The 20,938-nt window shown below is 41.4% G+C and overlaps 1 protein-coding gene and 1 long non-coding RNA gene across 7 annotated transcripts in view; both read right to left on the minus strand.

The window, feature by feature from the left end:
* LOC129816595 (semaphorin-5B-like) overlaps positions 1-20,938 on the minus strand; it is a 313,431-nt gene that overhangs the window by 170,173 nt on the left and 122,320 nt on the right. For all 6 annotated transcript variants that reach the window (XM_055871271.1, XM_055871269.1, XM_055871275.1 and 3 more), the window contains exons 4-5: positions 14,957-15,056; positions 6,280-6,325 (exon numbers count right to left, since the gene is read on the minus strand). In XM_055871271.1, coding sequence (XP_055727246.1) covers positions 6,280-6,325; positions 14,957-15,056 — 146 coding nt within the window. The remainder of the gene's footprint in view (positions 1-6,279; positions 6,326-14,956; positions 15,057-20,938) is intronic.
* LOC129816596 (uncharacterized) lies at positions 9,832-12,638 on the minus strand. Its single transcript, XR_008753580.1, has 2 exons — positions 10,691-12,638; positions 9,832-10,577 (listed from the first exon to the last, which is right to left on the minus strand). It is a non-coding gene; the product is annotated as an uncharacterized LOC129816596 (long non-coding RNA).

The raw sequence follows: 20,938 nt of genomic DNA on the forward strand, positions 1-20,938 counted from the left end.
TTGGACACTTTTGGAACTATTACAATAGTCTTGGCTCTGGTCTGGGTACATGCTCATTAGCTAACAGCTCACAGACACAGTGCAGGTAGGCTAGTCTACATGAGATTATTATTGATAAGAGCGCAAATATTTGTGTTTGTCAATGGCAGTCAAGCATCAATCATCATGTCACCAGTATCAAACCCCCAATATTATTGGAAAGGAGCATCAAGACCGGCCATGCACTTTCATCACCCTGTGAAGGTCATCATAATTGATATAATCCGTAACCTAATAAACTGCATGGTTTCCCGAGTCGTAGTGGGAGGACCACATATCATACCTCGTGACTCCAAGTTTACTTCGATGATATTATCAATATTTGAGCATAAAAAAGCTTCCACCGCCATTTCTAGCATAATTAATTTTACCAACACAAAAATATCCCACCATGTCAAACTACTGAATTATCTGTCGGCATTTATAAAATTGTACCGAAACTTCATTTTTTGGTATTTTTTTTATTACCTTTATTTAACTAGGCAAATCAGTTAAGAACAAATTCTTATTTACAATGACGGCCTAGGAACAGTGGGTTAACTGCCTTGTTCAGGGGCAGAGCAACAGATTTTTGCCTTGTCAGCTCAGGGGTTCGATCTAGCAACCTTTCAGTTACTGGCCCAATGCTCTAACCACGAGGCTACACTGCCACCCCGAGTATATCTTAACTTGCATAAAAACTGTGGGTTGTGATGTACAATCTCCAGGGCTGGAATACTAAAAACAGGTCCCACACCACCACGAGTCTTCTCTACCTAATGCACTGTAATCCCACAGTAGACCCCTGTAACAGTAGCTACCTCCATATAGACATCACACCAAACACTCACTCTTTCACCACCCCACCACCATCCTAGGAGTTGAAAACACTCCAGTCTCAAAACCACAGAATCAATAGCAGCAAGCCAACTGCTGCCAGGAAAGTTAACGAGAGGAGTGGCAGAACAGAGGAGTAGAGAGAGGAGGAGAGAGGCGGAGAAGGAGAGAATGAGAGCAGGTCTGGGAGCCCAGCGGAAGAGAGGAGCGCTAGCTGCAGACAGATAAGTGTGGTTTGTTAAAGACCACTGACAGGGTTCGGTAGGCTACTTTCTAAATGTAATCCATTACAGTTACGTGTCTAAAATGGTCATCAGTAACGTAATTTTGAGATTACCCAAAATCAGTAACGTAATCAGATTACTTTCCCCTTAAAGAGTAACTTTCATGAAAAGTTGTTTTAATCAAAAACCAGGATGTTTTAGGCTTAGTTATAGTGAAACACATTCATTCTGGTCTTCATTTTGACAGTTCATTGCCAGGGTGATATATTGTTCTTTTGGTAGTAAATCTAACTGTTATTACCCCTAGCGGTTCAACTCCACCATTGAAATGGTGATGTAGAAGCACCTTGAGAAGGTTCCTCTGTCATCTCAAGGAAGGGGTTAGTTATGAAGTACACTCCCTTCTAGATGTGCTGGGTGGTACCACCTCAAGGAAGGGGTATAGTATGAAATACACTCCCTTCTAGATGTGCTGGGTGGTACCACCTCAAGGAAGGGGTTCAGTATGAAGTACACTCCCTTCTAGATGTGCTGGGTGGTACCACCTCAAGGAAGGGGTTCAGTATAAAGTACACTCCCTTCTAGATGTGCTGGGTGGTACCACCTCAAGGAAGGGGTTCGTTATGAAATACACTCCCTTCTAGATGTGCTGGGTGGTACCACCTCAAGGAAGGGGTTCAGTATGAAGTACACTCCCTTCTAGATGTGCTGGGTGGTACCACCTCAAGGAAGGGGTTCAGTATGAAGTACACTCCCTTCTAGATGTGCTGGGTGGTACCACCTCAAGGAAGGGGTTCAGTATGAAATACACTCCCTTCTAGATGTGCTGGGTGGTACCACCTCAAGGAAGGGGTTCAGTATGAAGTACACTCCCTTCTAGATGTGCTGGGTGGTACCACCTCAAGGAAGGGGTTCAGTATGAAATACACTCCCTTCTAGATGTGCTGGGTGGTGCCACCTCAAGGAAGGGGTTCAGTATGAAATACACTCCCTTCTAGATGTGCTGGGTGGTGCCACCTCAAGGAAGGGGTTCAGTATGAAATACACTCCCTTCTAGATGTGCTGGGTGGTACCACCTCAAGGACGGGGTTCAGTATGAAGTACACTCCCTTCTAGATGTGCTGGGTGGTAACACCTCAAGGAAGGGGTTCAGTATGAAGTACACTCCCTTCTAGATGTGCTGGGTGGTACCACCTCAAGGAAGGGGTTCAGTATGAAATACACTCCCTTCTAGATGTGCTGGGTGGTACCACCTCAAGGAAGGGGTTCAGTATGAAATACACTCCCTTCTAGATGTGCTGGGTGGTAACACCTCAAGGAAGGGGTTCAGTATGAAATACACTCCCTTCTAGATGTGCTGGGTGGTAACACCTCAAGGAAGGGGTTCAGTATGAAATACACTCCCTTCTAGATATGCTGGGTGGTACCACCTCAAGGAAGGGGTTCAGTATGAAATACACTCCCTTCTAGATGTGCTGGGTGGTACCACCTCAAGGAAGGGGTTCAGTATGAAATACACTCCCTTCTAGATGTGCTGGGTGGTAACACCTCAAGGAAGGGGTTCAGTATGAAATACACTCCCTTCTAGATATGCTGGGTGGTACCACCTCAAGGAAGGGGTTCAGTATGAAATACACTCCCTTCTAGATGTGCTGGGTGGTACCACCTCAAGGAAGGGGTTCAGTATGAAATACACTCCCTTCTAGATGTGCTGGGTGGTAACACCTCAAGGAAGGGGTTCAGTATGAAATACACTCCCTTCTAGATATGCTGGGTGGTACCACCTCAAGGAAGGGGTTCAGTATGAAATACACTCCCTTCTAGATGTGCTGGGTGGTACCACCTCAAGGAAGGGGTTCAGTATGAAATACACTCCCTTCTAGATGTGCTGGGTGGTACCACCTCAAGGAAGGGGTTCAGTATGAAATACACTCCCTTCTAGATGTGCTGGGTGGTAACACCTCAAGGACGGGGTTCAGTATGAAGTACACTCCCTTCTAGATGTGCTGGGTGGTAACACCTCAAGGACGGGGTTCAGTATGAAGTACACTCCCTTCTAGATGTGCTGGGTGGTACCACCTCAATGAAGGGGTTCAGTATGAAGTACACTCCCTTCTAGATGTGCTGGGTTTTACCACCTCAAGGAAGGGGTTCAGTATGAAGTACACTCCTTTCTAGATGTGCTGGGTGGTACCACCTCAAGGACGGGGTTCAGTATGAAGTACACTCCCTTCTAGATGTGCTGGGTGGTACCACCTCAAGGAAGGGGTTCAGTATGAAGTACACTCCCTTCTAGATGTGCTGGGTGGTACCACCTCAAGGAAGGGGTTCAGTATGAAATACACTCCCTTCTAGATGTGCTGGGTGGTACCACCTCAAGGAAGGGGTTCGTTATGAAATACACTCCCTTCTAGATGTGCTGGGTGGTACAACCTCAAGGAAGGGGTTCAGTATGAAGTACACTCCCTTCTAGATGTGCTGGGTGGTACCACCTCAAGGAAGGGGTTCAGTATGAAATACACTCCCTTCTAGATGTGCTGGGTGGTGCCACCTCAAGGAAGGGGTTCAGTATGAAGTACACTCCCTTCTAGATGTGCTGGGTGGTACCACCTCAGGGAAGGGGTTCAGTATGAAATACACTCCCTTCTAGATGTGCTGGGTGGTACCACCTCAAGGAAGGGGTTCGTTATGAAATACACTCCCTTCTAGATGTGCTGGGTGGTACCACCTCAAGGAAGGGGTTCAGTATGAAATACACTCCCTTCTAGATGTGCTGGGTGGTACCACCTCAAGGAAGGGGTTCAGTATGAAATACACTCCCTTCTAGATGTGCTGGGTGGTACCACCTCAAGGAAGGGGTTCAGTATGAAGTACACTCCCTTCTAGATGTGCTGGGTGGTACCACCTCAAGGAAGGGGTTCAGTATGAAGTACACTCCCTTCTAGATGTGCTGGGTGGTACCACCTCAAGGAAGGGGTTCAGTATGAAATACACTCCCTTCTAGATGTGCTGGGTGGTACCACCTCAAGGAAGGGGTTCAGTATGAAATACACTCCCTTCTAGATGTGCTGGGTGGTACCACCTCAAGGAAGGGGTTCAGTATGAAATACACTCCCTTCTAGATGTGCTGGGTGGTACCACCTCAAGGTAGGGGTTCAGTATGACGTACACTCCCTTCTAGATGTGCTGGGTGGTACCACCTCAAGGAAGGGGTTCAGTATGAAATACACTCCCTTCTAGATGTGCTGGGTGGTACCACCTCAAGGAAGGGGTTCAGTATGAAATACACTCCCTTCTAGATGTGCTGGGTGGTACCACCTCAAGGAAGGGGTTCAGTATGAAGTACACTCCCTTCTAGATGTGCTGGGTGGTACCACCTCAAGGAAGGGGTTCAGTATGAAGTACACTCCCTTCTAGATGTGCTGGGTGGTACCACCTCAAGCCTCAATATAAAAGCAGTTGACAGCGTGCTTTATTTGGCAATGGCCTTGGTAAGTGGAGTGTACCAATACATTTTGCATGATGCTTCCTTGACTAAATTCAAAAGGCAGTTAGGCACATTTCTGCATATGACATAATTCAAAGTTTTTGATTACCGTTTCAAACACATCTATGTGTTTTTATGAAGAAAACTAAATGTAGGCTATTAGGATTATATGGTTATATTCGTAGCTACATCCATCGTTACAAGAAATGTCAAGTCATTGTATTTTTCCCCAACTGCTATGACTGATTGGTGGTGCAGTATGCTAAGACAGTTGGCTCATATTTGAGTTCTAATACCACATTGGGCAGATATATAGAGATTTTTTTTTTTAAATAAAAAAATAACCCCTTTTTCGTGGTATCCAATTGGTAGTTACAGTCTTGTCTGATCGCTGCAACTCCCGTACAGACTCAGAAGATGCAAAGGTCAAGAGCCATGCGTCCTCTGAAACACAACCCAACTAAGCCGCACTGCTTCTTGAGACAATGCCCACTTAACCCAGAAGCCAGCCACACCAATGTGTCAGAGGAAACACCGTACACCTGGCAAACGTGTCAGCGTGGACTGCGCCCGGCCCACCACAGGAGTCGCTAGTGCACAATGGGACAAGGACATCCCTGCCAGCCAAACCCTCCCCTAATCCGGATGACGCTGGGCCAATTGTGCGCCAACTGGTGTCCCAGTTGCAGCCAGGTGCAACAGAGCCTGGACTCGAACCCAGAATCTCTAGTGGCACAGCAATGCAGTGCCTTAGACCACTGTGCCACTCGGGAGGCCTCAGGCAGATATATTTTTTCAAATCCTTTATTTACATTATTTATCACCTGCCATACACTTCTAATTCTGAAAAGTGAAAGCATGCCTGTGAGAGGGGACGCACTGGTAATAGTTGTAGGTTTTTACACTACCCAAGACCAATCTATGAGTTAATTTGACCATTAGAAAAATAGCTACTGTGTAAATACTGCAATGGGAATTGGATTGAATTAATCTTCATTTCCAAGGTGATGATTGTACTTTTCTTCCCAACACAATACCGCAATAAATGTGAGTCCACATTTATTTTGCGTCCCATGGGGGATTCAAATTTACACTTCAAGTGGCAATAGATGTCAGCAACTAAGTGCCTTACCACTGTGAGCTAAATGTCCAGAGCCATATTTGCTTATCATTTTATTATCAGAGCGTGCCAGGACTCCTGGTATATTTTAGTGAGAAACTTTTGGAATCAGGTACAACTACCTTTACCCACCCCCAAAATGAATATTTATTAGCAATTCCCCCCAACCACTACTTCTCACCTGAATGCATGTTTTGAAAATTTGAAGGGGTTAGGGCAAAGGCGGAAATTGGGGTTGAGAGTTACCCTTTAAGAGGCATAAGACGACGACAAAAAGGATCCACCAAACGCATTTGGTGTGTCATCATAGTGGACTGACATGTGGTCAGACTCGTTCGAGTGGAATTAACTTAAAACTGGCACCTTTTTTCCAAGGCTGAACTGAATGTCTTTGAGAAAACAGAAATTATGTCATAATGTACTTTTACACAAACATCCTTTTGGAATTGAAAAGTAAGAGTTTTTCAAAAGTATCCAATCTGATTACAATATTCTTGCTGGAATAACTGATTAGTTCAGATTATCAGATTATATGTAACTGGACAACACACACACACAGCAGCAAGAGAAGAGAGGAGGTGAGTTTATTTTACCTGGATGAGAGACACGTTGTTGAGACTCAATCTGAAGAGGAAGTTTCTGTGTAAAAATGACAGAGAGGAAATAACAGTTAAAACAAACAGTTAATAAACACTTCGTTTACATGGCAGTTGTGTGTTTTCTGTTCCAGTGAGTCAGAAATGGCACCACAGGTCCCAGAGTGGCTTGGCGAAAAAAAAAAAACTGGGGCCCGTAGTTTTTCCTAATCTGGTAACCTAACCAGGTAAACCTCTGGACCTTACACAATATGAAGTGATTAATCTGTTGTTAAAAGGTTTAATATGATGGATTTTTTCTAATCAGGTCACATGGTTAAAAAAATAAATCATGGCCTTGGCGAGGATGAAAACTCTGCAACCGTGTAGTCCCTTACTGGAAAAACTACATGAATTGCACATATGATAGCGTGTTTTTGTAAGACTTGACATGTGACATTTCGCATGTGAAATCATGTGTTTTTGGAACACTTCATTACATTTTCTTGAGTGTATTTTTAACAAGGCTGAGATATACTTTAAAGTTCAACGTGTAGGAATACAGGTGAAATGATTTAATGATACAGACGTGGTGGTGTAAAAGGAAGATCAGAATGCCATGAACCTGCCATGAACCAGGAGGTTGTGAGTTCAAATCACAGATAAGGACATGTTGAATAATAATGACTGCATAAATAAACTAACACAGTGTACAAAACATTAGGAACATATGCTTTTTCCATGACTTAGACTGACTAGGTGAAAGCTATGATCCCTTATTGACGTCACTTGTTAAATCCACGTCAAATCAATGTAGATGAAGGGGAGGAGACAGGTTAAAGGAGTTTTAGGCATTGAGACATTGATTGTGTATATGTGCCATTCAGAGGGTGAATGAGCAAGACAAAATATTACAGTGTCTTTGAACGGGATATGGTAGTAGGTGCCAGGCGCACCGGCTTAAGTATGTTTAGAACTGCAACATTGCTGGGTTTTTCACGCTCAACAGTTTTGCATGTGTATCAAGAATGGTCCACCACCCAAAGAACATCCAGCCAACTTCACACAACCGTGGGAAGCATTGGAGTCTAAATGGGCCATAATCCCATCGGAATGCTTTCGACACCTTGTACAGTCCATGCCCCGACAAATTGTGGCTCTTCTGAAGGCAAAAGAGGGTGCAACTCCATATTAAGAAGGTGTTCCTAGTGTTTGTACCTTCAGTTAACATCATGTATGTTAAAGTGAGTCAAATATGTAAGTTGATAACACTAAAAGTTAAAAGCACTGTGTGTATCATAACTACATTTTGTTTGCTTCACACATGTGAATTGTTCCAAAAACAAAATGGTTTCACATTATTTCTCATGCTAAAGTCCACATCATCACATGTGAAGTGTTCCAAAAACAAAATGGTTTCACATTATTTCTCATGCTAAAGTCCACATCATCACATGTGAAGTGTTCCAAAAACAAAATGGTTTCACATTATTTCTCATGCTAAAGTCCACATCATCACATGTGAAGTGTTCCAAAAACAAAATGGTTTCACATTATTTCTCATGCTAAAGTCCACATCATCACATGTGAAGTGTTTCAAAAATACATGGTGTCACGTGAAATCATGAGTTTTTTTCCGTAAGGGATTGTTCATATCAATTGTATTGGAGCAAATTAAGGTTAAGTGCCTTGCTCAAGGGTACATGGACAGTATTTTCACCTTGTCGGCTCTGGTATTCAAACCAACGACCTTTTGTTCTAAATGCTAGGTTACCAAGGACTAGGGAAGTTTCCTACACAGACACAGAGAAAGCAACATGATTGGACAATAAAAAACTCACAGGGCTGAGCTTGTTTTATGTAGTCCTGCCCTATGCATCCATAAACCTAATGAAATATGTACAGGCTGTCAGCCATTGTGTTTATTGATGAATTCCAGTTCATCATTTGGGTAGCCTAGTCAGCCCAAGTTTAAATATAAACCAAATTTGATCCCATTAATATTTTACCACAAACAATCGTCTATAAATACACACCGCTTCGTTTACCCTGACCAGAGAGACACATAGTAGGCTAGACTACAGTTGACCAGACTGGAAAATAGTCTTGTTTCCACGCAATACAGCATATCAGATAGCTAAGGTTTAGGTGTATAGGATACTACATTTATGAATGAGTTTTTGCTTGTGTCTGTTGAGAGTGATGTGTTATCACGCTTACTAAATAAATACCTTAGGAAAATGGAGAGCGCGCCATGAGCTTTGTGCCTGTACCGCTTGAACTAATTTTCCGTTTAATCTGATTGGTCAAGACATGGAAAGAGCCTGCAGCAGCACTCCGATGTGAAGGACAGAGAAATTGTGTGTGAGATGACAAATCATTAGGCAAAATCGGTCCCCCCAAAAAAGCAGCACTTCGACCGTGTTTTTAACGCTTTGCATCAATATATTGTATTAAACTAAATAGAAAGAATTGCCACTGCATGTGCCTCTTCAACTATTTAGTTTAACATTTATTCAGAGGGCTATATTTTGAGGCCTGTGAGCTAAGGTCTTTTTTTAAAGGGACCCCTATTTGAAAACACAGAGTTCAAAAATTATTCTGCAAGACACCATCACACTAAAGTTGAAGAGCTATTTTTATTTGCATCGGCCTAAATTAAACATTTAATTATTAAAGTGATAGGCTAAAGAACTTGATCATTTTGAATACAGACATGGATTTCAATAAACAAATGGGTAAGACTGTTCTATTCTCTTTGATTTAGTTCCTATTGCAACTCAGACAAATGACTGACATACTGACTGACTAAATTGAATGAAGAATGAATTAAATGTTCAAATATGTTGGAATGACGAGTTGCACACATCATGCATGCTGTGGACTTCATTTGGTTAGTAGGCAAATAGGCCTACATTAGGGTATATTGACTCTGTGGTTGCATGCCTCCAGAAGGGCATCTTCTGAGGCTGAGGGATGCTTTTCCAAATGCACATGGTGCTGTGGTGCTGCATGGAGATCACATGCTCTTCAACTGGGCAGCAGTGTCGCGCTGGAAGGAATAGCCTATACAGAGACTACCTACAGTAAGACCACTGCAACAGAGGTATTGTTAGTGTGGGAATGAGCTTATGCCAGACTTAGCCTACATTTAACCCCTCACTTGTTCATTTCAAAGTCCATATGTTTCATATAAATCATGAAAAATGTGTTAAAATTCATATTACAGTTTTTTTTGATTGCTTAAGCACGATTTTCAAAACAGGGCCCGTGTTTTCAAAACACTACACACAATTAGCACAACCACACACCCAATCAGCAAAACACTACAGATCCTTAACAAAATTAAACAATCTTGTAAAAACTATACACTTCTTTTTAAAAACCACACTTTGTTACCATATGAAACACACACGTTTCACATTACTGTACTCTGTTTGCACGAGTTACACTCTGCTGTGATAAACCTAAAACACTTTTAGCACTTCTACTTCCCTATGATTAGAGTAGGCTACTATCAACAAAGTACAAGTATAATGTAAATTCACCAAACACTACACAAGACCAATGTTGCAGACTGAAGAAACTCATTTATTTCTCAACACGCCCAAAATGTTGACATGGAGATTCATAATACTGTAACCAAACGTCACTTTACGTATTGTAAGTTCAAAAAAAAAAAAACTAGACATTGTCTCTTCGCCTAGCTGGATCTGGCCAGAGAATTTCATCAACATCGCATGTTGTCATTAGCAAGACACCTTGGAAAGAAACGTCTTGAATGACGAATCCATCCTTGCATTGCTGCTACCTCCATCTGGTCACAGGCCTCCTCCATGGCTTGGATGAGGGGTACCTCAGCCTGGAGACGGAGATCATATACCTTCCACCGCCAAAACTCTTCTATAGGGTTGAGGAATGGAGAATATGGTGGAAGATATAGGACGGTGAAATGTGGATGTTGCTGAAACCAGTTCTGAACCAGAGCAGAGCGGTGGAAAGACACATTGTCCCAGACAACAATGTATTGCATATGATCGATTTGATTTGCTGCTGTTATGTTATGCAATTGGTCCAAGAATGTAAGTATGAGTGCTGTGTTGTAAGGGCCCATATGGGCATGGCGGTGGAGGACCCCATTCTGTGTAATGGCTGCACAGAGTGTTATATTACCCCCACGTTGCCCTGGGACATTGACTATAGCCCTGTGGCCAATGATGTTTCTTCCCCTCCTTCGTGTTCTCGTCAGGTTGAACCTAGCCTCATCTACGTAAATGAACTCATGCTGGATCTCCTCTCCATCCATTCGTAAAACTCTGAAAAACAGTGTCAGGCAAAATTGTGTAGTTCAGTGTAGATCTAGTATACATATTACAGTAAAAGATTATGAGACAGTATGCAAGATCACACTGCTAAAGTGAATACATACCTCTGCATAATCATGCCGCAGTCGTTTCACACTTTCGGAATTGCGCTCGAAAGGCACTCGATAAATTTGCTTCATTTGAATATGTTGTTTTTTTAGGATGCATGCCAGTGTTGATGTTGATACCTGATGGATATCGTTGAAAATGGCGTGGTTATTGACAATGTTAGCTTGGAGCTGCTTGAGTGTTATAGCATTGTTGGCCAAAACCATGTTTACTATCTCCCTCTCTTGCTGTTCTGTGAACATAGAAGGCCTTCCCCCTTGTCGTCCCTGACCCTCAATCCTATGTAGAAAAAAAAATCAGTATACAATAGTACAGTAATTTCACAGGAAAAGGTAACAGAAGTGCTGATAGTGCATAGAATACAGTACTGTAAGCAGTTACTGAAACCGTGCAGATGTTTTTGATATGATGATATTTTTACAGTACCTATTTTCCAGTCGTAATGTTCTCATCACACTTGCCACTGTATATCGGCTTAGATTTGGCTGTACTCGCAGTCCAGCCTCCCTCAGCATCAGGCCGTGGTTGACAACATGTTCAACCAGTGTTGCGCGGATCTCATTTGTCAGATTCGGTCCTCTTTGAGCACCTTCTTGTCTTCCTCTTCCTCTTCTTCCACTTCCTCCTCCTCCTCGTCCTCCTCGTTCTCCTCGTGCTCCTCCTCCTCCTCCTCCTCCTCGTCGTCGTCCTCCTCCTCCTCCTCGTCTTACTCTTTCTCTGACTCTTTCCATTGTGCTTGAAGACCGATGAACTCACCTGCTGCTTTTTATAATGCTTATACACCTGATTGGTGTGTCTACAATTAAGCAAACGAGTGTTTGCACACCTGATGACTGTTGAACCAATTGGTTGGACGGTGTGGTAATTTGACAGTCAGTGCTTTGGTATTGCAAGGACGTGACTTCATGATAGATTTTTGTGTGTAATGTATGTTAAGTGTGTTTAGTGTTTTGCAAATCACTGTGTGTAGAGTTTTGCAACAAGTGTGAGGTTGACAATGTGCTTATAGTTGTGCAAATATGGGCTGATGTTTTGCTTCTTGAGTGTAAGGTTTTGCTAATAGTGTACTACTTTTAATTTTAGTGTGTAAGCAATCCAAAAAAACTGTAACCGCTCATGCAGAATATGCTTTGGCAAGATTAAGTGATTTAATAAAATATCCAATATTATTATTTTTTGAGTGACTCCAGTCAATACATAATTCATAGATTCACCAAACATCTCTTATCATTCTATATACTACTTGTTATGATTCATTATTCCTGGTAGATACTACTGGTTATGACTCATTATTCCTGGTAGATACTACTGATTATGTTTCATGATTCCTGGTAGATATTACTGGTTATGACTCATTATTCCTGGTAGATACTACTGGTTATGTTTCATGATTCCCGGTAGATGTTACTGGTTCTGATGCATTATTCCTGGTAGATACTACTGGTTATGATTCATTATTCCTGGAATATACTACTGGTTCTGATTCATTATTCCTGGTAGATACTACTGGTTATGATTCATTATTCCTGGTAGATACTACTGGTTATGTTTCATGATTCCCGGTAGATGTTACTGGTTATGATTCATTATTCCTGGTAGATACTACTGGTTATGTTTCATTATTCCTGGTAGATATTACTGGTTATGGCTCATTATTCCTGGTAAATACTACTGGTTATGTTTCATTATTCCTGGTAGATACTACTGGCTATGATTCATTATTCCTGGTAGATACTACTGGTTATGATTAATTATTCCTGGTAGATATTGCTGGTTATGATTAATTATTCCTGGTAGATACTACTGGTTCTGATTCATTATTCCTGGTAGATACTACTGGTTCTGATTCATTATTCCTGGTAGATACTACTGATTCTGACTCATTATTCCTGGTAGATACTACTGGTTCTGATTCATTAGTCCTGGTAGATACTACTGGTTATGATTCATTATTCCTGGTAGATACTACTGGTTATGATTCATTATTCCTGGTAGATACTACTGGTTATGTTTCATTATTCCTGGTAGATACTACTGGTTATGATTCATTATTCCTGGTAGATACTACTGGTTATGTTTCATGATTCCCGGTAGATGTTACTGGTTATGATTCATTATTCCTGGTAGATACTACTGATTCTGATTCATTATTCCTGGTAGATACTACTGGTTATGTTTCATTATTCCTGGTAGATACTACTGGTTATGTTTCATTATTCCTGGTAGATAGTACTGGTTCTGATTCATTAGTCCTGGTAGATACTACTGATTCTGATTCATTATTCCTGGTAGATACTACTGGTTATGTTTCATAATTCCTGGTAGATACTACTGGTTATGATTCATTATTCCTGGTAGATACTACTGGTTATGATTCATTATTCCTGGTAGATACTACTGGCTATGATTCATTATTCCTGGTATATACTACTGGTTATGATTCATTATTCCTGGTAGATACTACTGGTTATGTTTCATTATTCCTGGTAGATATTACTGGTTATGTTTCATTATTCCTGGTAGATACTACTGGTTATGCTTCATTATTCCTGGTAGATACTACTGGTTATGATTCATTATTCCTGGTAGATACTACTGGTTATGTTTCATTATTCCTGGTAGATATTACTGGTTATGTTTCATTATTCCTGGTAGATACTACTGGTTATGCTTCATTATTCCTGGTAGATACTACTGGTTATGATTCATTATTCCTGGTAGATACTACTGGTTATGTTTCATTATTCCTGGTAGATACTACTGGTTCTGATTCATTATTCCTGGAATATACTACTGGTTCTGATGCATTATTCCTGGTAGATACTACTGGTTATGATTCATTATTCCTGGTAGATACTACTGGTTATGTTTCATTATTCCTGGTAGATATTACTGGTTATGTTTCATTATTCCTGGTAGATACTACTGGTTATGCTTCATTATTCCTGGTAGATACTACTGGTTATGATTCATTATTCCTGGTAGATACTACTGGTTATGTTTCATTATTCCTGGTAGATATTACTGGTTATGATTGCAGACAGAGCCCAGAGAATGGGATGGTGCAGGTTTAAATCTGTCATATTTTGATAAGGTGCATGCATGGGGATGTCCACGTCACCCAGATATATGCCCATGCTTTAGAGATACACATAGCGGACTGAAACTTCACTGTTGTAGGCATAATACAGCTAGTGCTATCTAGACTTATGCTGCCAAACAAATCCATTACATTAGCTACCTAAATGTGAAGTAAACTCAACTGAGGACTAATAGAGACTTAATGTGCAGGATACCTCTTTCCTGTTTCCCTGACTTCAGTTTTTTTATACTGTGGTACGCTTGTTCACATAGCACTCCTCACAGGCAGTTTGGTGTATGTTTTTTGTTGAGATGAAACTGCTAAAACTCTGAAAGGTATTATTGTACGTCAGAATTGCAACAAGATTTGTTCAAGCCTAAAATGTTAATCTATAATCAGAAAATGGTGTTTGTATGTTCACAGGTGAAATTTCATTTTTACGTTTCACGCATGGCTTTTCTTATGATCTAACAATTTACGTATGGATTTTCTTACAATCTTAACGATACATATGTTCAACCTTTTGGCAGCTAACTCGCTCCATACCCAGGGTCAATTTGGTTTGACATTTGATATCCCTATGGGGCTAGTTAGAGATCATCAGTAAATTACACAATGTACACGTGACAATAATTTAAAGTCAATAGCTCCAACCTTCAATGAGTTACAAATCTCAAACCAACTATAAATTGTAGAAATTCATAAACAAATATTGACAGCATTTAATGAGAACTAAAAGAACTTGGCCACTGTCCGACACCAACCGGCTGAAGCTAATTGGAGAAAGAAGTTGGCTACCTTGTTAGCTAGTCCAGGCTAGCTCCAGACACAAGACCTGGTTAGACTGTTTCAAGTTATCTAGAAGGGTGAGTAACTAACTGTGTGCTGTTTTGGCAGAGTGAAAGTACAAACGCTTTCCATGTTCGAACACCCACATCAAAACACGCCTCCATGGCCCAAATCTGGTTCTCAGTCTCATTTCCTGATGAGGATAATTGAACCGAGGTTAAATCAGGAAGTTCAGACCCTTTTAATACATGATTACCACTTGTGAATTTATTTCAACATGGTCTATGATAGACAGTGAGGACTTCTCAGCAGCAGCAAAGTGCAGGGCCAGGCAGAGTGTTTTGCTTAAGTGATAAATGAACAAGAGATAAATGAAGGAATGCATTCTTACCTTGCACCCACTATCAGCTCATTCCTGGTCAGATCAAGGGTCAGTTGAGAGTAGTCTCTCACGCCCGGGTGGGAGAAAATAGAGATCCAAGGACTCAGGGCTGAAAGAGAGGAAGAAAAGAGAGCGCAAGGGATAGAGAGTGAAAGAGAGAGAAAACGAAAGCGAGAGTTAAGGACTACAAAGGATGTTTCTCAACTATATTGTAACATGATGAACCTGTCTTCTGTTGGGCTCCTGGGGCAGCCTCTTCAGTCGAGTTAAATTGAAGGTGACAGCAACATGAGTAACGTCTCTGAAATAAATCTAATAAGAGAGATTCGGAACACTTCTAATTCACATTGAAGTGGGTTACGATAGATGTCCTGAAAACACACTGGAATCACCCTGTGCTCTGATATGGTTGTCATGATCTATTTTGTGTTGTTATAGGTCCAAAACAGTGTAGCATCCTTTATATTGTCATTAAAAAAAACAGTCCATTATCACCGATTTCACCTTTGCATATGTTTTCAGTTGGCCAATAGTGAAAGTTTGAAGTAGCCTCACCTGATGTCTTACAGGTGCAAAAATGTCTGTCGGTGAGAAACGACCTGTACGCTGTGGCTTTCAGCAGTGAAGGAGTGAGTGGGTAGATTGTGATTGTGTCCAGCTACTGGTAACCCCCCTCTGCCGAGACCCCAGTAGGGTCCAGCAGAGAGGGACAATGCTGTTTAAGACCACATCAAGCCTACTGAGCCTAACGCAACCAGTCAAAAAGAGCCCTTCCAGGAAACACACCACTCCACAGCGCCCGCTGCTTCAAACATTTGACAGTCGCTTTCACAAATCAAAAACAATTTCTCCCGGCAGAGTCACAGGAAGTCACACAATGCGCCTTGTAGAGTGGCGGGTCCAGAAAGTGCTCAGCTGATCTCCATGTGATCTGAGCGTGGGTTTGCTAAATGGATTTCACCACATGGGAGATTGCAAGGTGAATTGGATTTGTTGTTTTTATGTGTAGAACACAATATTGAAGTGGTTGGTTGCTTGGATTTAGCGTTGCTGTGTGTTTAGTAGAATATAACATGAAAGAAAACCAAGACATTATTCCCCCCCCCCCCCCCCAGAATAATTGTATTTATTTTGGCCCCCTGCAAAGACAACCTTGAACATCTTCAGTTTGTTTACTGCATTAAAAAAAATGCATTTACCATTTTAGAAAGTGAATGCTTGAATTTGAACAAAAAATATTAAAGTAACAAAAAGCTCAGTGGGGGGTTTCTATAAAAAAAATGGCATGATTTATCTCTCCTGATATTTTAACATTTTACTGCAGTGGGCTAAATTAGGGTGACAGTGTTTTGGTCATCTTAAACAAAGAATCACATACTGATTATATGATTATATAGCGAATCATATATAGGTGGCTTGTTTTGTGTTGGGGATTGTGGGTGGTTGTTTCCTGTCTCTGTGTTTTGTCTGCACCAGATAGGACTGTTTCGGTTTGCCACATTTTGTTGTTTTGTATCGTTGTAAGCGTTCACTGGTTTCGTTTAAATTAAACATGTTGAGCACTGGCTACGCTGCGTGTTGGTCCGATCCCTGCTACACTCTCTCTTCTAGTGAAGAGAGGGAAGGCTGCCGTTACACAGCGGCTGGATTAACAATAAGTTAAGCTTTATTTTGATGTATTACACTTGTGATTTTATGAAAGTTAAATATTTATAATTCTGTAGTTTAAATTTCGCGCTCTGCAATTTCACCGGATGTTGGCCAGGTGGGACGCTACCGTCCCACCTGCCCATAAGAAGTTAACTAACCTCCAGATGAGCTTCAATGCCATACAACTCTACTTCCGTGGCCTCCAACTGCTCTTAAATGCAAGTAAAACTAAATGCATGCTCTTCAACTGATCGCTGCCTGCACCTGCCCGCCCGTCCAGCATCACTACTCTGGACGGTTCTTACTTAGAATATGTGGACAACTACAAATACCTAGGTGTCTGGTTAGACTGTAAACTCTCCTTCCAGACTCACATTAAGCATCTCCAATCCTAAATTAAATCTAGAATCGGCGTCCTATTTCACAACAAAGCCTCCTTCACTCATGCTGCCAAACATACCCTCGTAAAACTGACTATCCTAACGATCCTTGACTTTGGCGATGTGATTTACAAAATAGCCTCCAACACTATACTCAGCAAATTGGATGCAGTCTATCACAGGACCATCCGTTTTGTCACCAAAGCCCCATATACTACCCACCACTGCGACCTGTATGCTCTCGTTGGCTGGCCCTCGCTTCATATTTGTCGCCAAACCCACTGGCTCCAGGTCATCTATAAGTCTTTGCGAGGTAAAGCACCGCCTTATCTCAGCTCACTGGTCACCATAGCAGCACCCACCCGTAGCACGTGCTCCAGCAGGTATATCTCACTGGTCACCCCCAAAGCCAATTCTTCCTTTGGCCGTCTCTCCTTCCAGTTCTCTGCTGCCAATGACTGGAACGAACTACAAAAATCTCTGAAGCTGGAGACTCTTACCTCCCTCACTAGCTTTAAGCACCAGCTGTCAGAAAACGCACAGATCACTGCACCTGTACATAGCTCATCTGTAAATAGCCCATCCAATCTACCTCATCCCCATACTATTTGTTTATTTATTTATCTTGCTCCTTTGCTCCCCAGTATCTCTACTTGCACATTAATCTTCTGCAAATTCTACCATTCCAGTGTTTAATTGCTATATTGTAATTACTTCGCCACCATGGCTTATTTATTGCCTTAACTCTATATACAGCATGTGCAAATGAGGTAGGATAAGAGAGGTTTCTACTGTATTATTGATTGTATGTTTGTTTATTCCCTGTGTAACTCTGTGTTGCTGTATGTGTTGAACTGCTTTGCTTTATCTTGGCCAGGTCACAGTTGCAAATGAGAACTTGTTCTCATCTAGCCTACCTGTTTAAATAAAGGTGAAATTAAAAAATGTAAACACAGGGATGTAACCAAAACAAAAGAGGTGAGGTTACACCTCTAATAAATACACGGGACGAGATCTGTAATAACGAGTACACAATACACGTAAGCCAAAACAACAAAGCACAGGTACTCACACGGCCATGGAAAAATAACCAACAAGACAATGGTGAACAGCGGGCACATATATACAATTACTAATCAGGGGAATTGGAATCAGGTGTGCTTAATGAGACAGTTCAGCCTAGAGGCCGGTGACGTAGACCTACCGGGGGAATCTGTGACACTCACACACATGGTTATGGGTTTAAAGAAAGAAGACCCCTGTACCATGTCAGATAAATTGTATTATTGTATTATTTTGAGTTTCCATCCCAATATTACACTTTATATACATCACAGAAGACTGCAATATAACACAACCGTTTGACATAGAAACACCGGATTTTCAGCGTACATTTTTTGTATAAAAAAATTTGCATTGATTATGGAAATTTCACCTATGAGGCCAATAGAGGGCGATTTTGGTTATTTGACTGCAGGAAAGAGCTACACCAAATACGACAAACTCACTGTCTGCTCAGGGGCGAAAATCTGAGATCAACCTTGGAGGGGACAATTACATTAAATTTTCTCAAGAGCAATTCCTGAGGGGGACACCAAAAGTAGTGCTGTAACACATAGCATACGTTGTTAAATGTATATTGAGGAACCATAATTCCTACAACTGGATAATTGATAGGTACAGTAGTTAACTGAAGGGTTTTCCCAACTTGTTCAAATGTTTAAATCATTATAATTCTACTACTAATAATAGTTATAGCAGTGCTCCTTACCAGTCCAGTATGTATGCAGGTATTCGTACTTACAACCAGCAATATCAAGAAAGGTCAGTAGGTGACAATGGTACTGTACACTGTATGGGTGTAGTTTTCATAAATACAATGAACATGGTGTGATCACATCTAAAAGAATCTCCATTGAGAACCATCACAAAGTTGGTCTCCGTATTGAATTGACCTTTTAATTTGACTTTTTCTGATACATTTATATAGTCATTAAATATGTCCACCTGGCCTGAGTCTATTACAATATCTTTGCAAGAACAAAAAGCTTAAAATAAGTACAGTTCTAAAAGCAAAATAACTACTTCAATGAAAAACCCAAATAAATCAACCCAAATATCCTTCAGTCAGTGTCTCAACTCTTCAAACAGCAGCTATGGACAAGTATGTCGCACAAAGTATGCAATTTTAAATAAAATAACATGAAATAAATCATTTGTAAGTGTACTGAAAACTACTAAACAAAAGAACAACTATCAATTACACCATGGGTTCTCAAACAGGGGTCCATGGACTAATTGCAAGGAGTCCGTGAAATAAAAAAGTGTAATGAATGTAGTCAGTACCACAAGGTTTCCAGTAAGTTTACATATAATATAGAGGGGGTGGAGGTCCCTGAGGACCGCTCAAAACCTTGCATGCCTTGCCTCAAAATATGCAGGGGTTCCAGTACCCCAAAAAGGTTGAGAACCACTGCTATACACACTACTGAACAAAAGAACCGAGCATATGTTTGCGGGTTTCCTCAACAACACATCAGTTGGCACTTTCGCAATGCCCTCGCCTGTTGTCTCCGACACCCTGTATAGCCCAATAAACTCCTTGTGAGGGACAAGGTCATGGTCAACATAACGCAGACAGACATTCTCCTGTTCAGCACCAGAGACATCTTGAGTACCATCAACAATTAATGAAAATTGTACAATCGGAAGAGACCTAATCTCAGCTGCAATGCCTCGAATGACTATTGGCCGTGATGTTCAGAATTTCATTCTGTGCTTTGGGGCCTGTGTACATTGTGGTACGCTCTGTTAACCACTTCAGTAAAATGGGATCATCCTCTTCTGCCCTAAGTTTCAAAATCTGGTATAAATTCCCACTGTCATCTGTGTGGCCTCTAAAGGCTTGTCCCTGTCTTACTACATGCCGCACCGAACTAACAATTTTCATCAAGCAATGCCTTGCGTCATCCTGCTGTTTACCCCACGCGCTGGACATAACTGGACACTGATTGGATTTAGCTGGTGTGCTGTTACAATTACAAAGTGGCGGTGGGTTTGGCAATTTTGATGTGCTGTGAATTTTTCAATGTCTTTTCTCCAGTTCCTAAATCCTGCACTAATGAAGGCAGCATCAGCTCTTTGGCCAAAAGATGGCTGGCTTGAAAACCCTTGGCTACAGTGAAAACACAACACTCCTTTTATTGATGGATTATAATGTAGCCAGGGGAAATCGCGAAACCATCTCTCTTGAAACGTCAACACTCTGTTGGCAAGAGTTTGCGGTTCTATAAATTGTGGGTGTGGCTGATATGGTTTTGTGCCATCACTGTGGTAACTGGACAATGCTGTGCCACTGTCCCCTATACTGGTGCTGCTGGCAACAAGGGTGACACTTGGTCCTGCCGTGGCTGTGACACTGTCCTCTGAAGTCTCTCTCCCTGGCTCTTTCCCTTTCACCACCCTAACTGACTCAGTCTGTCTCCTAGAAAATAAATAAGGTGTTTGCCGTACTCCTAACTACCGGTACCCAAAACTACACAATTAATCACAACAGCAATACCATTGCCGTAAACAAATCTTAGTTTAGTCACCAGTTTAAGTTGAGAGTGGGGGTATCCATGGCATTTTCCAATTATGTCCCTATTTTACAAGTCAAAAAAATTGAGAACCTTTCATAATGTTGCCAAACAAAGACTCAACAAACTTACCTGAGACTCCCTGTCTGCCAATCTGTCCCCAACTCTGCTGTCTGTGTGCCATCTGTTGCCTGCTCTGCCTAATGACATCATTGTGAAACATTTCCATTAGCATTTCACTTCTTTCTTATGAACATTTTATCAACTAGTCTTTGAGATATTAGGATACTAGAGTTCTTACTATGCGTTTTGGTGTACTGACAAATACTCTGATGTCCGTCTTCTTACTTTTTTCTGCCATTTTTCTACCTGGCTGGCTGGCT

Source organism: Salvelinus fontinalis, chromosome 19 (assembly GCF_029448725.1).
Source record: "Salvelinus fontinalis isolate EN_2023a chromosome 19, ASM2944872v1, whole genome shotgun sequence".
In the NCBI taxonomy this organism is placed as follows: domain Eukaryota; kingdom Metazoa; phylum Chordata; class Actinopteri; order Salmoniformes; family Salmonidae; genus Salvelinus; species Salvelinus fontinalis.